Source organism: Bolinopsis microptera, chromosome 3, assembly GCF_026151205.1.
Source record: "Bolinopsis microptera isolate Bmic1 chromosome 3, MBARI_Bmic_1.0, whole genome shotgun sequence".
Taxonomy (NCBI): domain Eukaryota; kingdom Metazoa; phylum Ctenophora; class Tentaculata; order Lobata; family Bolinopsidae; genus Bolinopsis; species Bolinopsis microptera.
Window position 1 is genome coordinate 8,815,063 of NC_087074.1, and position 27,863 is coordinate 8,842,925.

General features: G+C 39.0%; 3 protein-coding genes across 3 annotated transcripts; all 3 read left to right on the plus strand.

Annotated features, from left to right (window-relative positions):
- The first annotated feature begins 60 nt into the window (after positions 1–60).
- On the plus strand, positions 61–27,831 carry LOC134812518 (glycerol-3-phosphate dehydrogenase [NAD(+)], cytoplasmic-like). The gene is made up of 9 exons (XM_063819988.1): positions 61–183; positions 5,132–5,222; positions 5,485–5,576; positions 5,798–5,971; positions 6,210–6,321; positions 26,120–26,200; positions 26,461–26,590; positions 26,837–26,960; positions 27,228–27,831. Exons 1-9 carry the CDS (start codon positions 76–78, stop codon positions 27,348–27,350), a joined length of 1,035 nt encoding a protein of 344 aa, XP_063676058.1. The 5' UTR covers positions 61–75; the 3' UTR covers positions 27,351–27,831.
- On the plus strand, positions 11,737–18,927 carry LOC134812520 (alpha-1A adrenergic receptor-like). Its single transcript, XM_063819989.1, has 3 exons — positions 11,737–11,807; positions 17,148–17,707; positions 17,834–18,927. Exons 2-3 carry the CDS (start codon positions 17,187–17,189, stop codon positions 18,408–18,410), a joined length of 1,098 nt encoding a protein of 365 aa, XP_063676059.1. The 5' UTR covers positions 11,737–11,807; positions 17,148–17,186; the 3' UTR covers positions 18,411–18,927.
- On the plus strand, positions 19,578–20,941 carry LOC134812517 (C-C chemokine receptor type 3-like). The gene is made up of 2 exons (XM_063819987.1): positions 19,578–20,125; positions 20,254–20,941. Exons 1-2 carry the CDS (start codon positions 19,578–19,580, stop codon positions 20,858–20,860), a joined length of 1,155 nt encoding a protein of 384 aa, XP_063676057.1. The 3' UTR covers positions 20,861–20,941.
- Positions 27,832–27,863: the final 32 nt, after the last annotated feature.

The window sequence follows — 27,863 nt, forward strand, 5'->3', positions numbered from 1 at the left end:
CATCTGATTCCCAAGGGATTATAATCTAACTATTTAATTATAATCTAATTTGTTAAACACTCTCAGAGTTCCACCATGTCACTGCGTCAGGTCACTATCATCGGATCAGGAAACTGGGGCAGTGCTATTGCTAAGATTGTGGGCTCTAATACTGCCAAATATCCTGATCTCTTCCACTCACAGGTTTGTTTAGTTTTTAAACTATATTTTTGTATGACGTAATGCTACTCTCTCTCTCTCGATATATCTCATAAAATTATTACAAACGGAGCGGTTGAAATACAGGAATTGAAATTAAGTTGATATTGACAATATAAATTTAAGGATCACAGTTCAATGAAATAAAATGTCAGTTTGTCTTTATTATTTAGTTCCCACTGTTGCAAAGACGCAATATAACTTTTCGTGATTTCCAAATGAGACGGTTATTATGTACTAGCAAGCCCAGCATTCGCCCATATGAATGTTACATTAGATTTACCCAATTTGTTCCAAATTCATTACCTCCGGCTGAACGCAACTAAATTTATCTCGGATAACTTGACGGAGTCCTGATATTCTTGATGATAGTCTTGAGAAGGACACTCTTAACGATTCAGTGATAATGTCATCATAAAGGAAAGGATTTATCACAGAGTTGATTGGTAGGATAATCATAGAGAAGAAACTATACCAAGGAGTGGCATCTAGGGTCTCTGTGGTATGCAAAATACAGATGACGATAAAGGGCATCCAACATATAAAGTCAGTAGAAATTATAATTGCTATCTTCCGATTCATTTTCCTGTTCCTTTGAGATACCTGCGGGTTTTCTTGCGAACTTGAAAGGCTCTTCGAAGATCTGTAGGAAATCGCTCCAATGAGAAGGTATGAAATTGATATGAAGAAGAAACAGGCGAAGTTGATGGCAAGGATACTCCATACAAACTCCCTTTGAGGGTCGTTATCTTTAACAAAATACTTGAACAGACAGACACCATCATCTCCATAGAAACCAACGTTTTTAACTTCATTTGTATAGTCTGCGTATTCTGACTGGTGTGAAAACATTTCTCGTACCATTTTGATGGTCATATTCCAGCTCAGAGTTGTTTCTTTCATTCTTCCGTGATATGCCTCAATTGCAGCAAGGATTTGCTGCTTGCCTGGTGTCCCTATAAATATCCTAAGTTGGTCTTTAAAATGAACTCCATTTACAAAGAAGTCTTCAAATCGTTCAATGATTGGAGTTACAGCAATAGCAAATGATGCTATGACAATGGCAACCATTCCTGTTACAACTTGAAATGATTTTAGAGGAGTTATTTCTCCGGGAATTTTCATTTTATTCGAAATACCACGAATTCTTACTATGCTGAGACCAGCCATAGAAAATAGTGAAATCTGGGAGCCAATTGTGCTTAATGCACCAATGAGCGAACACTTGAAACTGGTTTTCCAAGTAATCTCTTGAAGACAATAACCTTTCTCGAAAATGATCCCATCGAGTATTGCAATGATGAATAGATAGAGACCTACAAGAAGGTCGCCCGAAGAAATCAGTATGACAAGAGATTTGTTTACTAAAGCCACCGATGTTCGACAGCTTTTCAACGTTCCAATACTTTTTCCTATGATGATCAAGTTCGCAAAAACAGCAAGAGATCCTATCGCCCAAGAGAGCCCTTTTAGGTGGAAATTTTCTAGGAGTTGTTTTGAGCAATAGTCATTACATTCATCCGACATATCGATACAATCTAAATTACCGTCGCACATTTTGGTTTTTGGAATATAATGACCAGAAGAATTGCATTTAAAATGGTTAGTACACCATTTTTCATCAGAGGCATCTCCACAGTCATCCACGAGATCACAAACCTGCGAATAGTCGATGCACCTCCGTTTGTTTTCACAAACGAAATATCGGTTGGTATAAATATTTTCGTACGACTTTGTAAAAAATGCCAAATAGTTATGATTGGCTATGGTTCCTATTCTGTTGGGATATTGTTCAGGACAGACTTCGTATTTAGGAAGAGTTTTTAGTGGACAGATTGAGTTTATACATTTGTTGTTGCAACTGGTGTACAAGTACAGCTCTCCAAACATGTGATCACAATCACTTCTACCGTTTGGTAGACTGACTGTTGTCTTAGTTTCTACTCCAAAAAAGTCATGATCTGGAAAGATAAAACTCTCCGATGAACAAGGTATTCCAATGAGTAGAACAAGGTTTTCTAGACCATTTAGACAGAGCGAGAGTTGCTTTACTAGACCTCTATTTGTGGTTCTCACTGTAGTGGACAATTGTCTGAAACCGCGAAATACAGAGCAAATCTTGTTTTCGTTTCCACATATTTCTACTCCGTCACATAACTTGTGAAGCTCCACATAGCCTGGATCATCCCATCTGCAAAGAAAAACATTTTCACACGTATTGATGTTAGTCACGTGTCTTAGAGTTGTTCCTTCGCCACAAGTAGGCCAGATGTCCGCTTCATCACTCCCATCAATGCAGTCCTGAACTCCGTCTCTCAACCAGGAGAGTGGTACTGGTAGTTCCACTTCCCTGCCCACACGTCTTCTACAAGTCTCCTCAGTTGTTGAGAGACACATCACGTGTTCTTCATCTCTACCATCTGTACAGTCTGATTTGTTGTCACAGATGTAGTGTTTGTGTACAAAACACGCCTTTGATAGAGAAAAACATTTGCGTTCTATGACGTCATCGCATAGCTTTGCATCCTCTGCATAGAAATTATGAAAAAAGGTATCAGTCAGGGGATTTCTACAAATCATGTTTCTGGACACAGTAGATAGATATCCCCCAATCTCACATCTAGCTCCGATTCTCTGCGGATCCGTGCAGTTCGTCTGATCCACAGAGATATACCCACTGCAATACCAGCTTGTATTTATAACCCCCTTAGTTCCACATCTTGTGTAATTGTGTATCGGTACTAATTGCGGTACTAATTTCTGGGATTTCACGCAAGTGTGTAAAGTGTCATTTGTGACTTCACAATCTGCCTCATCTATCCCATTATCACAGTCGTTTCTTCCATCGCATATAGATTCCGGGGGCACATACCAGTGCAAGTTTACCGTATCTTGCCACGTCTTCCTGCAGTACATCCCGTAGGTATAGCCGTTACATACCGCCTCATCCTCACAATACTTGGTATTACAAACATCATTACAAATAAGATGAGAGACAGCCTTTAGTCCACTCCGCAAAGTCGTCATATCAGAACACCCCTTTTCATCGAGTCCTGTATTCTTACAGTCCATCTCTCCGTTACAAACTTTCCACCCTAACACCTCCAAACTCTCAGATGTAACGTATCCCCCGTACTGCTCACATAAATAATACTCGCACAACAAATCATCGTTGGTTATTTTCCCTCCTAAGCCACAGGCTTGGTAAAAGTGGGGATCGTTTGAGCATGTTGATCCGTCCATCCGATCCGTCCCTTCTTGGTAGAATTGATCTGAGTTGTGGCACTTGATCGAGAGTAAGAAGGGGGAGGTGTTGTTGCTACATACGTTCCTTAGAAAACCCTTCACTTCGCCTATTTTACATGTAACTGAAATTATTGTTAGTTAACTTTAATATGGCGTTGTCAGTTCATATCAACTGTTTTGACGTTTGTAGAACTTGTTAGAAGTTCAAAACAGTGTTAAACGTTACGCATAAACATCATCGACTGTTAAAGATTCACTGTAGCTGTAACTCCTAATTCCTATAGTCTGAAAGTTCATACCTTGCCGTGTAGTAGTTGTAAATGATGAAGTGGTACTGGAATTGGTACTTGAACTGGAAGATGGCGTTTGCTCCCCTTGTTCTGTCCTTGATTCCAACTTCCCGGACTCAGTACTTGGTTGTGACATTGAGAATACTCGCCCCACTACTATCACTAACATAAGACATTTAACGTTCATGGTGCTAGAAAACTAGACAGAGAGCAAATGTAAAACAGCTGCTCAAGAAACTGAAATGAGTATGCCATGCGGTGCGAGAGGAGACGAGAGCTCGTGTAATTATAACGGTTAAAGAAGGTAGTGCATTGCAGGAGGAACTGCTATCATTCATAGTATTAGCCCTCACGAGAAATTGAATATGTGCATTATGTGTTTAATTTCATATAATTTTGAGAATTATCATGTGGCCCATAAGTCATTACCCACACTTAATGCTTGCAGAAAAATTTCAGAGGTTAGAGAAATGTGTCGATTACCTATATTCCCCTCTTTTGCGCTATTTCGTTAATACAACGTCAGTATTGAACTGCTGTCAGATGGCTCCTAAGTCCTAATCTCCAAATAAGTCAAATATCGTTTCGGGCCACCTAATGGTCGGAAATCCTAGACAAGTTTCCCCTCATCTCTGCCCCACTTTATGGCCCTGCAACAAGCTCGCATTATAACGAAAGAGCTGTCCGTACAAGATTCACGTTTATACTCAAGATAACGTGTCCTACAACATCCTTGCCTTATTATTTGGTATTACGGCTACATTTTTATCGATCATGCGAAAATATTCGCACGAATGGATAATTTAATTAGGAAATATTTCAAACGCTATTTGGTTGAATTAGCGTTTGTCCCACAATATTATCGCGATATATCTAAACTGTCATTTTTATGATTTACTGTTTGACTGAATCATTCGTAGCTTATATTCACATAACTTATCATTTTCCACAAGCAGTCAAGCATTACCTTCTATTCATCGTCTGGATGTGTGCATACTGCAAACTGTGCAGTGTGCACTCAGCACATGGTGCAATGGGCACTTGCCGACCATATGGCATACACTGTCTATTCCTTTCATCGCATTCCGCGCGAAAGTCGAACGACTTTATGATGACTATCTATGCGCGCGTTCTGAACTGTTGTATATATACATATATATATATATATATATGTAAATTAAAATTAAATATCGAGTAAAGAATTATTTACATTTTACAACCTTTATAGACGTTCATATCTGTTTATATATAAACAGATATATATAAACTGATATATATATATCAGTTAATAAGTTTGTTCAGCTGCCTGCTACTGACCCCATTAAAATGTTTAATATCCCATTAATATCTATTATATATATGTAAAGGCAAGTTTAACTCAATATGTTGGTCCCCAGGTGAAGATGTGGGTGTTTGAGGAGGAGGTGAACGGTGAGAAGTTGTCTCACATTATCAACTCAACCCACGAGAATGTAAAGTACCTGCCTGGTAACCTACCTAACTTGTTTTTTTTCATTCAGTTCTCCTAACAACAGTTTTATTTTCTCTTTTTTTTCCCGATGAATCAACCTCTAATCTATCCAAGTTGGAGTTGTGAAAGAAGGATTATCACGATTGTGCCGCTTTTATCTGTACAGTATACATAATGATCAGCGATCAGTGCTTTGTGTAATACCCAGAACATCTGGTATTCTCTGACCACTGTCTAGTGCAGCAAGTGAGCTAACATTAATCACGTGTCCTATTTCAGGAATCAAGCTGCCGGCAAATGTTTTAGCAGTTCCTGATGTAGTTGAATCTGTTACTGGTTCTGACATTCTTGTGTGGGTTCTGCCACATCAGGTCAGTGTTGTGTTTTTATACTATTTTTACCTCGTCAATATAGTGCAATTTTATATTCACCAATAATTTAGTAATTAGAGAGATTATCTCTTCGCCGATCACTTTAGCATCAACTAAGGCAGCCAAAGTGAATATTGGATCGAATCATTGATGATGACTGATTGATATGTGTTGCCATTTTTAAATAAATTTAAAACTTGTATAATTCTCATTGCCTTCAGTTTGTGCCGAGACTCTGCGGACAGATAAAGGACGTTGTAAAACCAGATGCAGTGTCACTATCTTGTATCAAAGGTCTGCAGGATTCCTCCGAGATAAAGCTTATCTCAACCCTTATCCAAGAAGAGCTCGGTACTGACTGCTCTGTGCTGATGGGTGCTAATATTGCTAACGAGGTTTGGATAATTCGCGCTTTATATTTGATGATGATTTAATTCCTTCAATAACTAAAGTAAGCATGCTGGGGATTGTGTTTCATTATTATTTATCTGAACTCAGTAGGTTGTATTTTGCTATAATTGGACTATTTCAGTTGAAGAACAGCTTCATACATTAAATTATTCATATCGTTTAAAAATAAGCAGAATACGTTACATTTCATTTGTATTATATTCACATATTTCATATATTTAGGTCGCCAAGGAGGAGTTCTCTGAAGCTACAATCGGATGTAATGATGACGTCATGGGTCCCGTGTTTCAGAAGTTGTTCACTACAGATTACTTCAAAACTACTGCCGTCAAAGGTTCGTGGACTCTTGAGTTTTTCACCATGATTTAGAGTGATGGCCTGTAATTTAATTTGCAAATAACTTGTACGCAATTATAAGACATTAATTAACTATGAAACTATATTGATATTGAAAGCTATAAATACAGAAATATCTATAGTTAACTTTTTTTAACAAACAAAATTAGATTATGCACAAAAATCTTGGACATGTAAGGCACCTTGAAACGAACTGGTCATGTTGAAAAGTAATTTACATTATATAATGTTTGTATGGACTTCACTTAAGGATTAGGGAAGCAAAGATAAGAAAATTAGTTTTAAGTTGGTGTTTTAATAACGATTTACGATGTTTCTACAATTCGATCATACGATAATCATTTATGGGGCCATCAATTGTATGTGGTCGCTGGTTATCATTCTCACTTTGATGCCCATCAATCAAGCCTTCTACACCGTATCGTCTGCAAAGTATAAAACGTTGTAATTGTATTGTCCAAGCTGATACTCGAGAAGCCTTGATAAAACTTCTGAAGCTAGGGATCGCAAGGACATAAATATAAAAGTTGCTCATAATATTAAGAACAGCAAGATTCTCTGAAATCCTCGTAAAGTTATTTGAAATCTGTTCATTTGGCGTCAGTGCAAATGTTATCATGAGGGGGATGGAAGAAATGCAGAACACTGTTCCGGTGACAAATACCGTGACTATGCCTTGCCATCTTTGCTTTCCTCGAGATAGCTTTGCTACTTTTATCGATTTCACTAAATACACCAATGTCCCGATTGATGTTATAAGCACAATTATAATTGGTAAAGCTAATATAAGCCCAATGCTCCAGTAGATTAATGATTTTTCCGTGCTAGAAAATTCCGAAGACGTTCCAAAGTCGATGTTGTAGCGAACATAGTTGAAAACTAGGCCGTTTTTATCAAAAATAAAGCGTAATCCAGGGAAAACTTTGGCTAACGTCCAAACAACACCACAAATTATATGAGCAGTATTTTTTGTCCACGTCCTTGTTCGAGAAGGAAACATCAGCATGGCCAATTTAACACTGGTCAAAGTGCAAATAAGCAGGTTACCCACCTGAAAGCTAAAGAAACACAGATACACATGGACATGAGCAATTAATGATCCAAGAACCCATCTGTTGGCTACCAGTGATATTAAAGTCGGGAGAACACATGATACTGCAGTCAGAATATCACACAATGCGATGTGCTCCATCACAACCACTATCAATATATTCAGTTTTATTGCCCTGTACTTCACTGAAGCTATCAAAATGATAGAGGATCCCACAAGCGAAGATAGCAGCACTGTTAGTAAGTAGATGACCCATAAGCATCTTTCTCCTGGTCTGTGAATCCCGTATTCAGTGTAGTTGCTAGAGGTGATCATGGTGATTGGAGAGGAATTGTTGGCAAGAGAGTCGCAAATAAAAATAATCTGAAATGTGTGTTACAAAATTAGGTTCACATGCATCTGTGCAATTGCTAATATTTTCTACTCGTCAGCAAGTTTGGTGCCTCGTCTCCCTACTGTAACCGTGAAATAAACATCAGCTTCCTTTCTGGCTTGCGAGAACTCGTGTTGCAGGGATAGTGTGAGGTTCGTAATACAATACAGTGACATCATTGTACTGCAACTGACACACCTGCTGAAAATAATACTCCATAATATATATATTAAAGTCTGCTGCTCGAAGGTTCTCTATATTATAGAGAACCTTCGAGCAGAATATTCATAGATTTGTCAAGGTAGCAGGTAAGTAGCCAAGTTACTACTTATTTTTTATTTGTTTGTGTATATACCGTGCTATTGGTATATCAATTATCAAAAGTCAAAACAAATTGTTTTGAAAAGGCAAGTTGGTTTGATTACTTGGAGATTGATTCTTAGCCATCATTTCGCCAGGAGAACGTTACACCTGTAATGCTGGTCACTAGAGAGTAAATACATGTTGTTCACAGTTCATCTGCGAATCCTTAGTGCTTGCAAGTCAGGCTGGCATAGTGGTAATTTCTGAAGAAAAAACATGACCATCATATTATTAAGCTTGTACAGGTTGCCATTATTCTGACAAATGTGCTTGAGGAATAATAGCAGCACTTCGACAATCTTTCAGCTTTCTAGCTTCAAATGCTGTATCCAATTGTGATTTAACTAATGGACAAAAGGATGTCGCAATGATTTGTATAGTGTATACATCACTCAGAATCAGTCAGTAAGCGTATATTCACTATATATTTTCGTCTATCTTATTAATATTAGCTGACAAAAAGATTTAAATCTGATCAGATTTGTTTTTGTCGACCCAATCACCAAGAGTGCAAGGATATGAAATAGCCTTTGTTTAATTTTGTTCTTGTGCAATACTTTATCCCCCGCTTATCCAGGCGCCGTCGAGTCGTTTAAATCGTTATCAGACAAAAGCAAGTGCATGGAATAGCATTAACTTTGATTAAATATCATTTGCTTTTCCTGATGGAAGATCACGACTCGATGCTGATGAAAAGCAATTTTTACCAGTTTGGTTTTATTGGTATCAATTTTTTTGGGGTGTGCAAGACCTATCTTTATATATTGGCTGAAAAGCGTTACACTGACAACTAAAACGTGACAAGCATTACCCTGACTACTAAAGCGTGACAAGCGTAACACTGACAAGCATTACTCGACAAGTGTTACCCTAACTACTAAATCGTGACAAGCATTACCCTGACTACTAAAACGTGACAAGCGTTACCCTGGAAACCATTACCCGAAAAGTGTTACCCTGACTACTAAATCGTGACCTGACAAGTGTTACCCTGACTACTAAAACGTGACAAGCGTTACCCTGACTACTAAAGCGTGACAAGCGTAACACTGACAAGCATTACTCGACAAGTGTTACCCTAACTACTAAATCGTGACAAGCATTACCCTGACTACTAAAACGTGACAAGCGTTACCCTGGAAACCATTACCCGAAAAGTGTTACCCTGACTACTAAATCGTGACCTGACAAGTGTTACCCTAACTACTAAATCGTGACAAGCATTACCCTGACTACTAAAACGTGACAAGCGTTACCCTGGAAACCATTACCCGAAAAGTGTTACCCTGACTACTAAATCGTGACCTGACAAGTGTTACCCTGACTACTAAATCGTGACCTGACAAGTGTTACCCTGACTACTAAAACGTGACAAGCGTTACCCTGGAAACCATTACCCGAAAAGTGTTACCCTGACTACTAAATCGTGACCTGACAAGTGTTACCCTGACTACTAAATCGTGACCTGACAAGCGTTACCCTGACTACTAAATCGTGACGTGACAAGCGTTACCCTGGAAACCATTACCCGACAAGTGTAATCCCGAAAAGCGGTATGTATCTAACAATTATGTTTTAGGCGGTGGTTATAGAAATAAGTTTATTGATTCCTCTAAAAACTTAATTGATAAAAGTATAAATTTTGCTTAACAAATTCCGTCGAGGGTAAGGGTGGGAATGCGAGGTTGGGGTAGGATAACGGGGGTGGGGTAGGATAACGGGGGGAGGGGAGGAGAACGGGGGTAGGGGAGGATAACAGGGGTGGCGGGAGGATAACGGGGGTGGGAGAGGATAACGGGGGTGGGGAGGATAATGGGGGTGGGAGGATAACGGGGGTAGGCGAGGATAACGGGGCCAGGGGGTGGGTAGGATACGAGGGTGGGGGAGATAACGGAGGGGGTGGGGAGGATAACGGGGGTGGGGGAGGATAACGGGGGTGGGGGAGGATAACGGGGGTGAGGGGAGGATAACGGGGGTGGGGGAGGATAACGGGAGAGGATAACGGGGGGTGGGGGAGGATAACAGGTGGAGGATAAACGGGGGTGGGGGAGGATAACGAGGGGTGGGGGAGGATAACGGGGTGGGGGAGGATAACGGGGGTGGGGGAGATAACGGGGGTGGGGGAGGATAACGGGGGTGGGGGAGGATAACGGGGGTGGGGGAGGATAACGGGGTGGGGGAGGATAACGGGGGTGGGGAGGATAACGGGGGTGGGGGAGGATAACGGGGTGGGGGAGGATAACGGGGGTGGGGGAGGATAACGGGGTGGGGGAGGATAACGGGGGTGGGGGAGGATAACGGGGGTGGGGAGGATAACGGGGGTGGGGGAGGATAACGGGGGTGGGGGAGGATAACGGGGGTGGGGAGGATAACGGGGTGGGGGAGGATAACGGGGGTGGGGGAGGATAACGGGGGTGGGGGAGGATAACGGGGTGGGGAGGATAACGGGGTGGGGGAGGATAACGGGGGTGGGGAGGATAACGGGGGTGGGGAGGATAACGGGGGTGGGGGAGGATAACGGGGGTGGGGGAGGATAACGGGGTGGGGGAGGATAACGGGGGTGGGGAGGATAACGGGGGTGGGGGAGGATAACGGGGGTGGGAGAGGATAACGGGGTTGGGGGAGGATAACGGGGGTGGGGGAGGATAACGGGGGTGGGGGAGGATAACGGGGGTGGGGGAGGATAACGGGGGTGGGAGAGGATAACGGGGTTGGGGGAGGATAACGGGGGGTGGGGGAGGATAACGGGGGTGGGGGAGGATAACGGGGGGAGGTTAGGATAACGGGGGAGGATAACGAGGGTGGGAGAGGAACAGGAATAGTTTGTAAGGAATACTGGTGAACTATTTCACCCCTGAACTTAGAGTTTAAATTCTATAGTCTAACACCCTACCTAATAAAACAATTATTCATTTAGTTAAACAATTATTTATGTTTACGGCACAATCTAACAATGGTAAATGAATCAGTTGAGGCTTGAGATGGTTTTTATTGCCGAAGGTCACTGCTTATCCTTGGATTTGGGAGCGACCTGTGCTTGAAGTTGAGACCAGCTCAACCATTCACCACGTCAATTAACGGTAAGTAGCCCCTTAGGGGCCAATCACGTGCATGAGAAGAAGTCTCTTGCAAGCACAGAGACTTCATTACGTAGTCTTTTACCTAACTCATTACCGTCCTGCTGGCTGCTAGGATCCTATAGTTTTAAACATTATTTCATATCTGATTGGGATCAAAACTGTTACATTCCGCGAAATTTATGAACTTGAGACTCATCATGATGTAGCGTGTGTATTGTGTAAACGGATATCATTTATAGTTAACGGATATCATTTATAGTTAATTGGCTGAATGTATCTAAAAATGTTGTTAAGAGAATAGAGCAGTAGTGCGGTATTCTCTTCATTGTCTGCTCACCGCGCAATTCTGAAGAACAGTCCCGGTCTACTCTTGTTCAGTCTAAAAAAGTTGTAGAGTAGTTGAGTTCAAACAATACTTGAGTTCAATTGATTTGTTGATTTGTTTGCAGTTTCTGATAAACCACTTTTTGCTTCTAGACTTTGCAGTACCGACACTGTCACATTGGAGTACGTGATTTCTTTGTACCAGCTCCAAGTTTGACGTCAGAATTGCAGGGTATTTGCTGGCAATTACCCTTACTGCCTTGTCTAATGAGGTTTGCTAGCCTGCTCAATTATCTTATATTCTGGCATGATGTCATATTTTAAAATTTGCCCTGGTTCTCTTACTCTTTAATTTACTCTTTGTTGTTCTGGTTTTAAAATTTTCAGTTTTCAGTGAGTCGGTTGATCATAATTTGACAAGGTAGACGATAAAAGGCAGATTTTGTCGCCGTTTCGGCTCCATACATATGTGTAGCGTGTATACGTCACACATACGTCACACACAACCGGGTTAAATAAACTTGGTTAGTGATGTAATGGAACTGTTTACAGTGTTGTGATGTGTGACGTGATTACTGTGTGAGCCTTGTTTTGATTACCGAGTAAATCTGTAAGCTACTATTTCTAGTTCCGAGTGCGTATTGTATTTGAACTTTGATGCAGATTTTCTTTAGACAGCCGCGAAATTCACCTCTTTCATGCCAAAAAAGACACATAAGTAGCACCCTAAAATGACATAGCCAAATGATAGATCCCCAAGTACTAAGTCAAAGTTGCAAACTGTACCATTGACTGGGTAATTGAGGTGTGATTGGTGAGGTTTCCCTTTCCGGCCGTTAACAGGCAACCCTCTACAGAATGACATTATTTAATTGCCTTTGCAGTGTTGTTGTAATTAGTTAACAGCCTAAAATAAACAACTAGTCTGTGGCTTATCAAGTTACTGGCTTGTCGTCACTACTTCAGTAAATCAGACCAGTGCAGGTAGTGTTCAGGACAGGGTTTCGGTTCTTAGTTCTTACCGCCTTTTTCTGAAACATTATCTTATCGGATATCAAAGATTTCATTATGCCATTTCGTCAGACTTTTTGGCATCACGCACCTGATCGGTTTTTAGAGATGTGGTAGCTTGGTCCTCTAATTAAACACCTTACACCAAGTCTGGAATGGTCTCAATTAACACCTACCGCCTACTACAGTACCATAGCTATAACATGTATAAGCTAGGTGCTGCTGCTTGAGATAAAACACTGACATAATGTTAGTTCACTGTGCTGCGTGTTTTATACTTATACCACACTTTCCAGGTGCATGTTGTTAGTTGTTGACTTATTTCCGTGTCTGGAACCCATCTGAAAGTTATGTAACTTAATACACATAATATTGATAAGTTATTTGACCTTCATCCCTCGCCCACCCAGTGTTTAGATTTCCTTGCTTAACAAATCGTGGTCCGGTTGACGTGTTCTTTGTTTCGCTGGATTCCATTACTAAGCACCTATTTGAGTCCTCAATTATGAGTTAAATATAATCATGTATTTCTCTGCACCATTATGGTAACACATAGAGCGTACTATGGAACACATTATATCCCGGCCTAGCTTCAGTAATAGATAATAGATCAATTATTACATGACTCTTAATAAAACACAGAATGTTTCTACGTAATACACACTTACATATTATAAATATCATATCGTATAGTCTGAATTTAGAAATCAGCATTTTTAGCATTTAGCATTAAGCAATTATGTTACTTTTTAGAAGCATCCACAAATAAAAAATTTGTTCTTATTTCTATAAACATCTCCGGGATTTCGACGCGGGATCATATTATCACTCAGCCCGGCCCGCTGTTAGATAAACATCTCAAGGTGATATCATCCCGCCCCGGAAATTTGTATAAACCCCGCTTTTTGAAACAAAAAAATTTGGAAAAAGATTTAAAAAGGGGAAAGGCAAAAAGACCAAAAGGGAAGGGACGGAAATTAAAAACAAAGGGAAGGGAAAACCAAGGGTTAAGAAAGCAAAGGGGGCGGCTTAATAAAAAGAAAAGAGAGGTTGGGTTTTTTACAAAACACCCAGGAGGTGAGGGGAAAAAAAGGTCGGAAAGAAAAAAAAAAAAAAATAAAAAAAAAACCCCCCGAAGGAATTTTGAAAAAAGTGGGGAAAAAGGGGGCCAAAAGCCAGTAGAAAAGACCTTTTTGAAGACCAAAAAATTTTAAAAAACATTTTTTTTTTGAAACCAAAAGGAAAAAAAGACCCAAAAGAAAAAAAACCCCGATTTTAAAAAGAAAAAGAATTTAAGAAAAAAAACCAAAGAGAAAAAAAAATTTAAAAAAAAAGTAAAAAAAGAAAGAAGGGCATTTACAAAAAAAGTTTTTTTTAGAAGCCCCACAAAAAAAGGCTTTTTAAAAAACAGGGGATTTCAGGGGAAAATAAACCCCCCCCGGAGAAAAAATTTAAGGGGAAAGGAAAGAAAACCCGGCGGGGGAAATTTTTTAAAACCCCGAAAAAAAAAAAGTATTTTGAACCATTATGAAGTTCCCCCCGGGCCGCCCCACCTCACCCATCAACCCAGTCAAAACCACTGACACGAAAGCCCCCCGTTTTAAAACACAAGAAACCTTTTTACAGAAACCCCCTGGGAAGGCCAAAAAGACAAAAAAACCCAAGGGGGGGTAGAAGGGGACCCCCCTTTTGGGCCCAAAAAAATTTTTTTTCGCCCCCAGTTTTTTTTTTGCAACTTTAAGCTTTCCCCACGACAAATGGGGAAACCCAAAGTTGTGGCCCAATTTTCCAAGTCATTGAGTAAAACCCTAAAAAATTTTAACGCTTAAACCCAATTTGTCCCCCAAATGCCCCGAAAAAAAACATTTATCCCCTTCCAAAAAAAAAACCCCCTTTTGTAAAATCCCAAAAAAAATAAACCCACCCAGGGCAAAAAAAAAAACCCTACGGTTCGGAAAATTAACAAAAAGGGGCCCCCCAAACAAATTTTACAGACAAAAAAAAGGGGAAGGGAAAAAAAATTTGGGGGGGTTTAAATTTTAAAAAGTTCAAATACAAAAATTTAGAAAAAAAAACAGGGGAAAAAAGGGGGGGGGAAAAGTAAAGGAAAACATATTTTTGAAAACAAACCCCACAAGGGAAAAAAATTTTTGGGAAACCCAAAGGGGTAATAGGAGGTGAGGGCCTACAGAACCTTTTTCCAAACGGGGCTGCATTCCTTTTTACCCCCCAACCCACGAATTTTTGTAAGAAAATACAAAAAAATTAAAAAAAATAAAAAAATTTAAGGGAAAAAGTTTAAACCATTAAAATTTTTAATTTTTAAAGCCCCCAAACTAAAAATTTTTTTTTTTTTTAAATCCACTATAAATTTTTTTTTTAATATCGTCTTTAATTTAAAACAAAACTAAAGTAAAAATTTTTGCCCAAAATTTTTAACTTTTAAATTTTCCCTATTTTAAATTCCCTAAATTTTTTTAAATGTAACACAAATTAAGTAAGAAAAATTTAAAACCTATTTTTTTAATTTTCATTTCTTTTTTTTTAAAAAAATTTAATAATGGAGGATTGCAAATTTCTTTTTTACATCCAATTTTCCCTAAACTTCACCGTTTTTCAAAACGTTAGACTTTTCTACATTTATTACACATATTTAAACAACTGGACTAACGCATTAACAAGGAATTTCATCTCCATTATTATCCCCTAGAGATGAAAAGGGATCATTCACTATCTTTAAAGTAACCAAATTTCGGCTTTTACCCCCTCCGATTCCCCTGTAACCCAAATTAAACATTAATATGTTGTAAAATTACCCACTTTTCCAAACCCACCCCCATAGTTTATATTGAACATTCTTTTTATAATGTTTTTTTAAAATTTTTTTTTTTCAAAAAAAAAAAAATTTATTCTTTTTTTTTTCTTTTTTTTTAAAATAAAATAAGTTAAAAAAGGAAAAAAGTGCTTAACCCGGGCACTTTGCTGTTCAATGAAACTGGAGTCTGGAGATGTATGATATTTTAATTGTTATTTATTGTTCCACCAATTTTCTGATAGGTTAGCGTGATACTTTTTACAAGCATCTGACCACAGTTAATTTATTATCATACGTCCAATTTATCTCACCATAGTGTTTATTTTTTAGCGCTGTATCGGTGACATTCAAAATTAAGGCAACTTGGTCGTTTAGCTCCGGACAGTCTATGCAACGTCTATGCAACGTCCATGCAACAACAAAAGAACCGTCTATGCAACGTCTATGCAACGTCCCTGCACAATGAACACTCTATGCACACTCCCTGCACGGTCAGTCTATGCAACGTCTATGCAACGTCTATGCAACGTCTATGCAACGTCCCTGCACAGTACCATATGAACACCGGCTACTAGCCGGCTACTAGCCGGCTAGTAGCCACTTTTGTAATAACAGCTCCTCAACTTCACATTACCAACCGGCTACTAACCGGCACTTGAAAAGTGGTCACTAGCCGGCTACTAACCGGCTACTAGCCGGCTAGTGACCACAAAGTGGCTACTAACCGGCTACTAAGCGGTCACTAGCCGGCTATTAGCCGAGCTCTAAAGCAGACCTACTAGTAGCCGGTTCCAAACCGGCTACTAGCCGGCACTTAGAAAGCGGTCACTAGCCGGCTACTAACCGGCTACTAACCGGCTAGTAACCACCAAGTGGCTACTAACCGGCTACTAATAGGTCTGCTTTAGAGCCGGCTAGTGACCGGTTAGTAGCCGGTTAGTAGCCACTTGGTGGTTACTAGCCGGTTAGTAGCCGGTTAGTAGCCGGCTAGTGACCGCTTTTCAAGTGCCGGCTAGTAGCCGGTTTAGAACCGGCTACTAATAGGTCTGCTTTAGAGCTCGGCTAATAGCGCTGTATCGGTGACATTCAAACTTAAACATAAGCTTAAAATCGTGCTTGTTGTCGACTGTCCTATCATATAAGTAATATCTGTCATTATTGTACTTTAATAATCTCTAACTTAATGAGTAAGTTATATCAGTGCTGAAAACTATATCTGTAAATGTCTATACTATTTTACAGTTTACACGCCTTGTCACATCTTACCTCTTTATCAACATGTCCGATAAAACTTTAAGGCTATTGACTTGCATCTAATTCTTATTACGAACTATTAATTTATGTCTACGGCAACACGGAATGTTGCTCCTCACTATTATCGTGTGATATTTTGGCTAAATAGAAAGATAACTGAAACACTCGTCGTGCCTTTGTTGCGCTATAAATAAAGAGCACGTTTCAAATAATTCTCCACTCTCCGCATCAGACCGGCTTAATTGAGGCATTCCACTATTCTATGATATTTGAGCTGGTCTTTGATATTTGAGTTGGGTTTAATTGTTTTAATTGTACATCTATTGTTGCATGTCAAAGTAGGATCGGGGATGAATTTTACCATCGTCCGAAGTTAAATCATGTTTTTCGTCTCAAGCCTGTATTCCTTTGTCAGTCGATTACTCAATAGTCTTTATTCTATAGCCTATGTCTATTATAATAGACATTGATCATATTCTATATTTAATCATCGAATTACATTTCTTTAATTTTCCAATCATATTTTGTGTAGCCACTAGCCAAACACTTGACCGGAATTGTGAATGAAAGAATGATGAACTACGGATCAATCAACGAATCGACGACACCAAGTCATCCTATCAGCGGTCCTGAAAGAATGATGCTGGGAACATGGAGTGTGGTCACGATCATGTTGGGTGGATTTGGGAACATCTTTTTGCTCACCGGTATATACATTGGGCGGTTCAGGATAGAAATAACTTCCCAGTGGTTCTTGAGCAACATGGCAATATCAGACGTCCTGTACGTTTTTTTTGTCGTCGTACCCTCTGCAGTCACAAACTTTTCCAACGAATGGATCTTCGGGAGGTTCTTATGTGGTCTGACTGCCAGTCTGAGCAGCATGTTCTGTATAATCCACCTACTCTCTTTAACCCTACTCTCTGCAAATAAAGTGTTTAGATGCGTTTTTCCTTTGAGATCTATGAGCGCAGAACTAAATGTTTGTACTGGAACTCTGGTAACTGTTTTGATGTGGTTTCTCTCCCTTGGACCCGCAGTAGTGAACTACTCTTTGGACCGACCCTTTACATTCGATAGAAACCTCGACAGGTTAGCTCTACATTCTTTAAATAAATGTTATAACCTTTAATGGACATAGTTTTAATGGATTAGTATTGTTTATTGAATTTTATCAAGTATTTAAAGATTGTATTTCATTCCATTCAAACTTCGCAGGTGCACGATCCATGATGACAACGCTGAAATTTTCTGGGTGAAATTCAACAAGCTCTGCTTTATCTTCTACGTAGGAATACCTCTGCTACTCAACGTAGCTGCTAACGCTGGCCTTTTCGTCATCATCATCAAGAAAGCCAACAACATTAACAAAGGAAAAATGTTCATGATTGTGTCACTTTCGGTGTGTTCCGTTATCTCATGGGTGCCAGCAGTTATCTACGGCACAGTGTTCAACAGTTCAGGATATCATGTCTTCCTAAGATTCACAAACTATGTTATTTCAGTGGATACAACCTTCTCAACCTTACTTTTGATCTACTTCTTCCCCTCGTTTGGGTCCTTCATCTTAGGTATACTATCTTGTGGTAAGAAAGGCGAACTATCACGTTTAAACAGCGAACGAAAGCGGTCTCGTGCAGTCAGTACAACAGTATACGTCCCTCTTAAAACTAGATTATCCCAAAGTCAGTTCGCTACGAGTGAACTTCATCAAGCCAACAAGACAATGCCCCCCAGAACATCATCACGCCATATCCTCCAGACGATGGCGTCGGTAGAGGAAGTGAAACAATGATTGGTCTAATATTTTGAACTTTAGACTATAAATTGTATGTGCCAAGCCCTGAGTTACGCAATTCATTGCAACAGCATTCTTTTATACTCAAATCGTAAATTGAAAGACACAAGGCAACCTATTGGCATGACTGCATGTTTTATGGCACACTTCACAGATGCCTCAGTGTCCAATGATGATCTCAACGAAATTATTTGTTCCTCAACTTCAGCTGTTAATTAGTTGATTTTATTTAAACTGTTTTACACTTGCTTTGGGCACTTTATCGTATAACTATAAATCTACCACTCTCTAAAATTAACCCCATTGGAACATCAATAATTGTCGACAGGCGGTTTTTCTTGAAGTGATTTACTGAATTCTGTCAGCTTTATTAAAACCGCAAGTGGTGTTCGAGTGCAACAACATCAACGACTGAGTAATGCAAATGATCCGCCGGAGAGCCTATGTAATGAACAAACACGAATATGTGAACTGAGGTTTTTATAATTGATACCAATTCTGTACTACTTGAAATGAAACTCAGGATTTTTAGGATTCTACCGAACATGACATAACAGCTGTGTATTTATTTGTTACTAGGAAAATAATTACATTTGAAGTGTGAATGAATAACTATGCCATTTTATATTTTTATAGTTGCCGCTGGCCCACAGAGTAAATGATGTATCTGTACTAACCTAAAATTAATTAGTGTGAAGGGGGGGGGGGGGGGGGGGGCAGCTCTTTTCTTAATGGAGAATCTCTCTCCGAAACCCGGATTATAAATGTGATAAGAAGTTTCTCTCAATAAATGACGAAAATTGTATTTCTATACGAAGCTTATGAGTTGAGAATAGTGTCTTGCATGATTGGACTGACCAGGGTAACGCTGACTTTTGTCCGATACTGGACTTAACATTATATTCACAGGACTGTTTCACACAGTCCTAATTGTTAATATATTATTACTGACGCATTACTGACCGCTGACAGATTCAAGGGCTCTAGTGTGGAGACGACAAGAGAAAAAGGGCGTGTTTCTACAACGTTGCTTTGTTTCTCAACCTGCATATTAGTGCCAGCACTTTGAAGCTGACTATTTAGGTATTTTAGTGTTAAATTGTGTTTCGAGTATTTTAACAACGATTATTTATAAATTTTTTATCGAAACTACTCGTCTTCAGAATGAACGAATTTAATCGTAGCGAGACTATTCTCGCCTCAAATGCAGGATTGTCCTACAAATATGCCACCTATTTGATCAGCGATCCAGAGAGAATACTACTAGGATTCTGGAGTTTAGCAACGATCATCATTGGTGGTTTTGGGAACATTCTAGTTCTTGTTAGTATCTCCCTCGGACAGTTTAAAATAGACTTCACCTCAAAATGGTTCCTGACCAACATGTCAATTTCGGACTTTCTATACATTTTAGTGATCGTTGTACCCACTGCTATTACCAACTTTTCCAACAAATGGATCTTCGGGAGGTTCTTATGTGGTCTGACTGCCAGTCTGAGCAGCATGTTCTGTATAGTCCACCTACTCTCTTTAACCCTACTCTCTGCCAATAAATTGTTTAGATGCCTTTTTCCTTTAAGGTCAATTTATACAACTCTTAGCGCCTGGAGTGGAACATTGATAACATTTTTGTTGTGGACACTTTCCGTCTTGCCTGTCGTCATGTATTACGTCCTCGACAGGCCGTTCACTTTCGACAGAAACATAAACAGGTTAGGAATAATTTTATTAAACTTCAAACCATGCTTGCTCTTTTGTAGGACATTAGTCGATCACAATGTCATAAATGCAATTTTTGATGAATAATTATATTGCAAATTTTATAACGTCATTCAAACAGGTGTACGGTCCACGACGAAAACGCTGATATTTTTTGGGTGAAATTCAACAAAATCTGCTTTGTCCTTTACGTTGCATTTCCCCTTCTGATAAGTGTAACCAGCAATGTTGGACTTTTCTTCATCGTAATCAAGAAAGCTCCTTCCACTGGCAAAGACAAGATATTTATGATCTTGCTTCTGTCTGTTTTCTCCTTAATAGCATGGCTACCTGCCATAATCTACGGAACAGTTTTCAACAGCTCAGGATACCCAATCTTCCTACGATGTGTCAACTACTTGATAGCGCTGGACGCCACCTTCTCCAACCTTCTTTTAATCTACTTCTACCCCTCCTTCAGAAACTTTGTCTTCTGGGTGATTACTTGTGGTAAGAAGGGTGGACTCTCATCACTCGAGGATAAAAAGGAAACTTCACGCACAATCAGTTCTGCAAATTGCGTTCCATTAAGAAAACGTCTTTCAAAGCAACTGACTGCTAAAAGCCTTTCGATTCGCACGGCTATGATACCTAAAAAATCCACAGTAAACATTAGAAACACTCATTATAGTCGCCATTGCGGCGCAATAAGGGAAGGAGAGCATATGGAATCGTCACGAATGAGATAGAGTCACAATCACCATTCACCATGTCTGTGCTCAGTGCTCAGTGCTCAGTGCTTCGCCAATAATAAGGATTCTTAAGAGCTTTTAACAGAACTACTATCCAATTATTATCGGGAATGAATTCCAACTTGATTGCACTTGGTTAACAACGTCATAAAAACTTCCTTCAACGCAGAAAACATTGCACAGAGCACGAAATTTATCTCCCGGTTCTTCAAGAGCTTGAACAAAAGCAAACATTGCTCATTTATGAATTAACTGATCATTGGATATGAACTTTCAGTTTGAATTGTTATGAACCATTTTAAAGTGTACAGTTTTACGAGCGATTTATCTTTTTTGGAAGGACAGTTTGTTCTTATGCACATTTGAGTTTTTTGTTCTGGATTTTTGTTACCTGTAATTTTTTTGTTACCTGGATTTTTGTTACCTTTAAACCTTTTAGCTTGTGTGTTGATAACAGTTGCTCTCTTATCAGTAAAATCGTTTAATTGCACTGCGACCACCGTGTAGCCTTGTAATACAAGTTAAGTACATGATGGAGGACACAGATTTACTGCAGCGTTTATCAGGACACTCTACATTTTTCAACGAAGCGAATGAGGATTTCAACACTTTAATTTCGAATGTTGCAAAAGCCACGAACTGTGAAAATAGAATAATGTTTTCAGTTGAAAAGTTTGAAAAGCCAGTCAAGAAGGTTTTATCAAATTTGATGTATAATATGTACTATCAGTTGAATTCTGTCGTCGGAGAAACTGTGAATGCAATGAAAGATGTTGAGGAATTGAAGAGTTTTCTCATCCGATCACAAGAGTCGGTTATCAAACTGCAGAGGGAACTTCTTGAAGCCAAAGCCAATCAGTTGGAATCTGTTCAGACCGCCGTAAAATCTGCTGTTCAGGACACTGTTCAAGCTGAGATCAAGTTATACAGTCAAGCTGTGTTAAAAGCCTCGCCGAACACTACAATAACGGAGGAGAGCCTGAAAAAAGTTGTGCAGAAGGCTGTGTCAGAAGAGGATCGCAGCAGGAATGTTCTCATTTTTGGTTTAAAGGAGACAGATGAAGAGAAACTATCAGACAAAGTAGACTAACTGTTTGAACAGATTGAAGTGAAACCACACTTCGAAGCTGTAAGGATTGGAAGGAAATCAGCTGACAAGACCAGACCTGTCAAAATTGTGTTATCAAATTCGAATACTGTACATCAGATTTTATCAAAATCGAAAAACCTGAAACTGAGTGAGCACCACAAAACTGTGTTCATTTCACCAGATCGGTCACCTGAGGAGCAAGCCAGACATCATCTGCTCGTTTTGGAGATGAAAGAGAAGGCAAAGAAGGATTTGAAGAGACGATATTATATCAGAAGTGGTATTATTTGTTGTGAGGACAAGATATCATAGTGAACGATGCATAATCATGAAGTTTTTCTTGTGTGTGACTTAACGGGTGATACTCGTAAATTTTTTGTTCTAATTATATAAGACCATCGACGAGTCTAACTCGGCGCACGTCTTGGTAGTTTATAAACCTTAGGTGTGACACAATTTTTAATCTTTTATTGTCAAATAAAGTACATTGGTTCTTAAATTTTTATGAGATCCCAGTTTATATATTTAAAAAAAAAACTTTCTGCTCTGAGGAGGAGAGAAAGTTTTTGTGGAGAGCCGCTCAGACATGGGCACCGTATTGTGTAAATTATTTAGGTATATTTTATGCAATATCTTTGTCGCATACGAGCGGGGTAGTAAATATTGTGTTTCGTTTCGATGATCAACATTAATTAGGGGTCGTTCACATATTACATAATCAATATTTAGCAATTTTTGCCCCCTTTCCTCTCCGTAATCAACCGTAATCAAGACCCAACCCCCCCCCCCTCCTGACAGTAATATCACGTAATCATAGGTTGACCCCCCCCCCTGACTTTTTTCCCTGGAAAACACTTTTCTCTACGTTTCATGCTATGATTGTCAAATTGTTATTATTCTAGAGGGTAAAAAAGAAAATTTGTATTATGTAATCAACGACCAACCCCACCCCCCCCCCCGGCCCCCTGTAATCAACCGTAAGCATTTGGAAACCCCCCCCCCCTCGGCTGATTATGTAATATGTGAACGACCCCTTAGTATGATTTATTAATGTTTTCATTTGATTTCGATCGTCGAAGAAACGAATACTTTATTATGTAGTTGAGATTTCTAATTTCTTATTATATATAAACTGATTTCACTTCTATCATCTAAACGGTACATACTTTTCACTAAATGCACATCACCAAATTGTTTGATATTGATACTAGCTCCATAAAGCTTGAATGAAGCAGTTATATCCGATAATATAATGGAAATTGGAAAAGTATCAATTTGTAGAAACATTTCCTTATAAAATCTCCTGACCCTGAACCCGCTGTGAAGTTGAAAAGGCAGATATGAGGAATTACGAGGTATATTTGGGATAATATATTTGTGCCTTCTTTGAAAGACTAAGCTTACAACAAAGGAGTTGATGCCTGCACATTTCTCTGCGCACATGATGTTCTTCGCAAATCACGTACTTGTACAAATTCGTACAGTAGTCCGTCGACGACTGTCCTGCGACAAAACTACACCAGAACTACGCCAGTCCTGCGACAGCACTGTCACAGAACTGCGCCAGTCCTGTGACAGTCCTGCGACAGCACTGTCACAGAACTGCGCCAGTTCTGTGACAAAACTAAGCCAGAACTACGCCAGTCTTCTGATATAACTGCGGCTCTAACAGTGTCGCCGACGAACTATTGTACGCCCTTGCACAGTACACTATTGGGCCTTTTATTATGTTATTATTGATTCTATTATTAAAATAAGCTACCGAACAGTGAACATTGCTGTCTAGAAGTCATTGGTTTAATTATTCCAAAAACACATACAGTCGTTTTTTACGCTCTATTATTTTGTTCTATGTTCTATCACTGCTAATTCTTTACAACTATAAATTACGCTTTTCGTCCTCGTAATACTAATGATCGATTGAGAGAATAAAACGACGCCATGCACTCTGAGACTGAAGGATTAACTGGAGGATTAACTGGAGGATTGACTGGAGGATTTACTTATGAATCATCAGTGTTGAGCTATCTAATCAGTGATCCAGAGAGGATGCTGCTGGGAACATGGAGCTTAGTTACGATCGTGCTCGGTGGTTTTGGAAACATTCTGGTTCTTGTTGGTCTGTACTATGATCGGTTTAAGATTGACGTCACCTCGACATGGTTTCTAAGTAACATGTCAATATCGGACTTTCTATATGTCTTGTTTGTTGTCGTGCCGTCTGCTTTCTCCAACTTTTCCAACAAATGGATCTTCGGGAGGTTCTTATGTGGTCTGACTGCCAGTCTGAGCAGCATGTTCTGTATAATCCATCTACTCTCTTTAACCCACCCTACTCTCTGCCAATAAATTGTTTAGATGCCTTTTTCCTTTCAAGTCAATGTACACAGTTCTTACCGCCAGGACTGGAACATTGATAACTTTTCTTTTGTGGACCCTCTCACTGATTCCTGTCGTCATATATTATGTTCTCGACAAGCCTACCACTTTCGATAGAAACATAAACAGGTAAATGATTTTCCGCTTGTTTGGCAAAGTTTATGATGGGACAATCTTAAAATGTTAGATTATTTACAGACATATATCGACTTTATGGTGCCATTATAAGGAGTAAGATTTAAAAGCAAACATTCCAACTTTGCAGGTGTACAGTTCACGACGAAAACGCTGGTCCGTTTTGGAAGAAATTCAACAAAATTTGCTTCCTTTTTTACGTTGCATTGCCCCTTTTCATAAGTGTGGTAAGTAATGGTGGACTTTTTCTGATCGTCATCAAGAAAGCGACAACCGTCGACAAAGCCAAGATCTCGATGATCCTTTGTCTATCTGCTCTCGCCGTAATAGCATGGCTACCTGCCATAATCTACGGAACAGTATTCAACAGCTCAGGATACCCAATCTACCTACGCTTCAGTAGTTACGTTATATCTCTGGACGCCACTTTCTCCAACCTTCTTTTGATTTACTTCTATCCTGCATTCAGGAAGTTTGTTTTGTGGGTGATGACCTGTGGTATAAGAGGTGTGGGGACAGTCGACAAGAAAGTATCATTAAGAATGAGCACTTACGTGCCACTTAGGGAACGTCTTTCTAAATCTATGTCCCTTAAAAGTATTGCGATTCGCACCGCAATGATGCCTGTATCCACTCGAAGTGGAAGTAAAATCAGGTCCAGTCCAAGTAGGAAATTTCTCCAACTATTGAGGAATAGGACGAGTGATTAAATCTGTTTGCCAATGGTTTTACAGCAAAAATAAATTGAAAACTTGTTGTCCATGTTGAATGAAACCTCACCTCCGTCCTTAGTAACTTCGGGACTCAGGTCGTATTTGGACTTGTTTGGATCAGTCCATTGCACGACTTTAAAATATCTTATCTCTACGTCAGAAACATGTTTAACACAGGCGTATGAACATTTACTTGTATAAACATTTTCCTCTTGTTCATTTAGCCGCTCCTGGCTTCTCAAACCCAGTTGAACTATCGATTTGACAGTTGAATCACGATGCAGTTTGAAGTGGTTTAATATCACACTTGAAAGGGACAAGAGGCCATGTTACCCGATGTAATATTCTTCATTTTAAATACCAGTTGTCAGTCTGACAGTTATAAGAGGGTGTTTCCCATGATAGTTCCTGATGTTTGTTCTTTTACTGTCGGGATTTCTGTGAAATTGGATTGTATTGGAATTTCAATTGTTATCAGTTTGAATGTTTTGTACACATGTAGAGTCACCATCTTGAGGAATGTATCTAATAATAAAGTATAATCACTGATAATACTGAAGTAGAAAAACCAAAGTCACTACTAGCTGATGGTTTAATTATTAGTGGTTTCATCGAAAATTACACATTAAATTTCAAACCAAAAATATTACAACCTGATGATGACATAATTACGAATTCTGGGTTAACTGGTTTAACTGATGACGTCACAGCGAAAGGTGGCTGTAGGATAGCGGTATTTATCATCTTCTGTAGGCGGCTCCTCTATCGTCTGGCCAAACAATTTCATGCTAATCTAATATTTGACTTCAATAAGTATTGTACTTTAACATGTCACATACAAGATCCTTGAGTGTGAATTGACTCTTTAAAAAATCACATTATTATCAATACCATTTATATTAAAGTCACCACCAACTATAAAACAGATACTCATCTCAGATAAAGATACAGTGGAGTTGTGTGGCGCCCTGAAGAATATAGTTGCAGTTGCTGCAGGATTTGTGGACGGGATGGGCCTTGGTGAGTTACAATTACCATCCAGCTGGCTATCTGTCTATTCAGACTAAGCTAATAGCTAATTATTTACGTTGCTGTATTATAATTATTGTTGCTTTCGACATTTCACTGAACAATTGTCTAATTTACCAACGAATGAGTCCTTATCTTAGACGTACAGTTGATAATCTTTGCTGAATTAGAAATATATATTGATGCAACAGTTTCGTATCTTCTTGTGCTCTCTGTCACCAATCACGATTGTAAATAAGACACCCCAACAGGCGGCAACACGAAGGCAGCCATCATCCGACTAGGAATGAAAGAGATGGTGCAGTTCAGCAAGATGTTTAGTCCAGCTAGTCAGCAGTTGACATTCTTTGAGAGTTGCGGAGTCGCTGATTTAATTACCACGTTAGTCGGGAGGGATTTCAATTTATTATTTTCTTCCTTTTTTACTTTCGACCTTCGTAGGCTCCATTTACTTTTTGATCGTGAATTAGTTCGTGAATTTCAGATTGATAAGAAAAAATATGATAAATTCTCTGAGTTAAAATATTATTTTTTAAAATTTAGCTGGCTCAATTTAATTGTGGATTATTTAAGAGAATTGTACGCCCACGAAAATTAAAAACCATTGAAAAATTGAAACCATTTCAGCTGTTATGGTGGAAGAAACAGAAAAGTTTCCGAAGCGTTCGTAAAAACAGGAAAAACACTCGATGTTCTGGAAGCGGAGATGTTAGGAGGACAAAAGCTGCAGGGACCGATGACCGCTAAAGAGGTATTTCGATTCTTAAGAATTGAAAACTGTAGTCTAAACTCGCTGTCGGAGATTATCTTTGTTTAAAAAGATTTCTTTGGCTTTTCCTAGGTCGAGAAGTACAGTTATACTTATAGGCTAACCTTCTCAAACCTAAAGATTAAATTAACTTATTATGTCTGATGCTGCATGATTTTCAACAAAACATATTTCTTATATTAAACGATGGACCCTTTATGAGTTCACATTGACTTTTAAATCAAAATTATTAAGTGAATATTCCCGCAGGTATACCACGTACTGAAAGCTAAGGGTGTAGAAGGATCCTACCCCTTATTTAGAAGCGTTTACGAGATTTGTTACGAAGGAATGCCACCCAAACATCTCTTAGATACACTCTCCACTATTTAGTTGGGATGATATCAAGATTTCCTTAGTTTTTGATGGTGACAATCTCAAACTAACGATTCATAGGCTGAAGGTTGAATATGTATATTTTTAGTGAATAAGCAATATTTAAGTAGTGGCAGTGCATTTTAGGTGTTCCTGATTTATTAACATCTAAACTATGAAAGAATTTGATGATATATCGTGCGTAAAGATTTGTTGAAATCTGAAACCAGAATAGTACTCTCAAAACCAAAATAGTTTTAGTTGTTAGTTTTTTTGAGGATTCGTAATTTTCAATCGTTGTCACATATTGTTGTCACATATGAGCGGGGTAGTAATTCATTTCCTTTTATTTCTAACTCTAGTAAACTTGATCTTAGTAGGTTTTAGTTTTAAGCCATTTTTGAATTTGATTAATTTATTTTGATTGTACTAGCATTAATTTCTTTGGATTTTGTATCTATGTCCAGTTTGAATGCTTTGGTGGTTTTATATAACTTAACTTGGTTGTTTTCAATTCTCAATTGTTTAAAA

What these genes read in the sequence shown, in the direction of transcription:
- LOC134812518 (XM_063819988.1), top strand. Translation starts at nt 76, where the DNA reads ATGTCACTGCGTCAGGTCACTATCATCGGATCAGGAAACTGGGGCAGT. An exon ending in TGTGGGTTCTGCCACATCAG is followed by an intron (nt 5,577 to 5,797) that starts GTCAGTGTTGTG and finishes CATTGCCTTCAG; the next exon opens with TTTGTGCCGAGACTCTGCGG. An exon ending in GTGCTAATATTGCTAACGAG is followed by an intron (nt 5,972 to 6,209) that starts GTTTGGATAATT and finishes TCATATATTTAG; the next exon opens with GTCGCCAAGGAGGAGTTCTC.
- LOC134812517 (XM_063819987.1), top strand. Translation starts at nt 19,578, where the DNA reads ATGAACGAATTTAATCGTAGCGAGACTATTCTCGCCTCAAATGCAGGA. An exon ending in TTCGACAGAAACATAAACAG is followed by an intron (nt 20,126 to 20,253) that starts GTTAGGAATAAT and finishes TCATTCAAACAG; the next exon opens with GTGTACGGTCCACGACGAAA.
- LOC134812520 (XM_063819989.1), top strand. Translation starts at nt 17,187, where the DNA reads ATGATGAACTACGGATCAATCAACGAATCGACGACACCAAGTCATCCT. An exon ending in TTCGATAGAAACCTCGACAG is followed by an intron (nt 17,708 to 17,833) that starts GTTAGCTCTACA and finishes CAAACTTCGCAG; the next exon opens with GTGCACGATCCATGATGACA.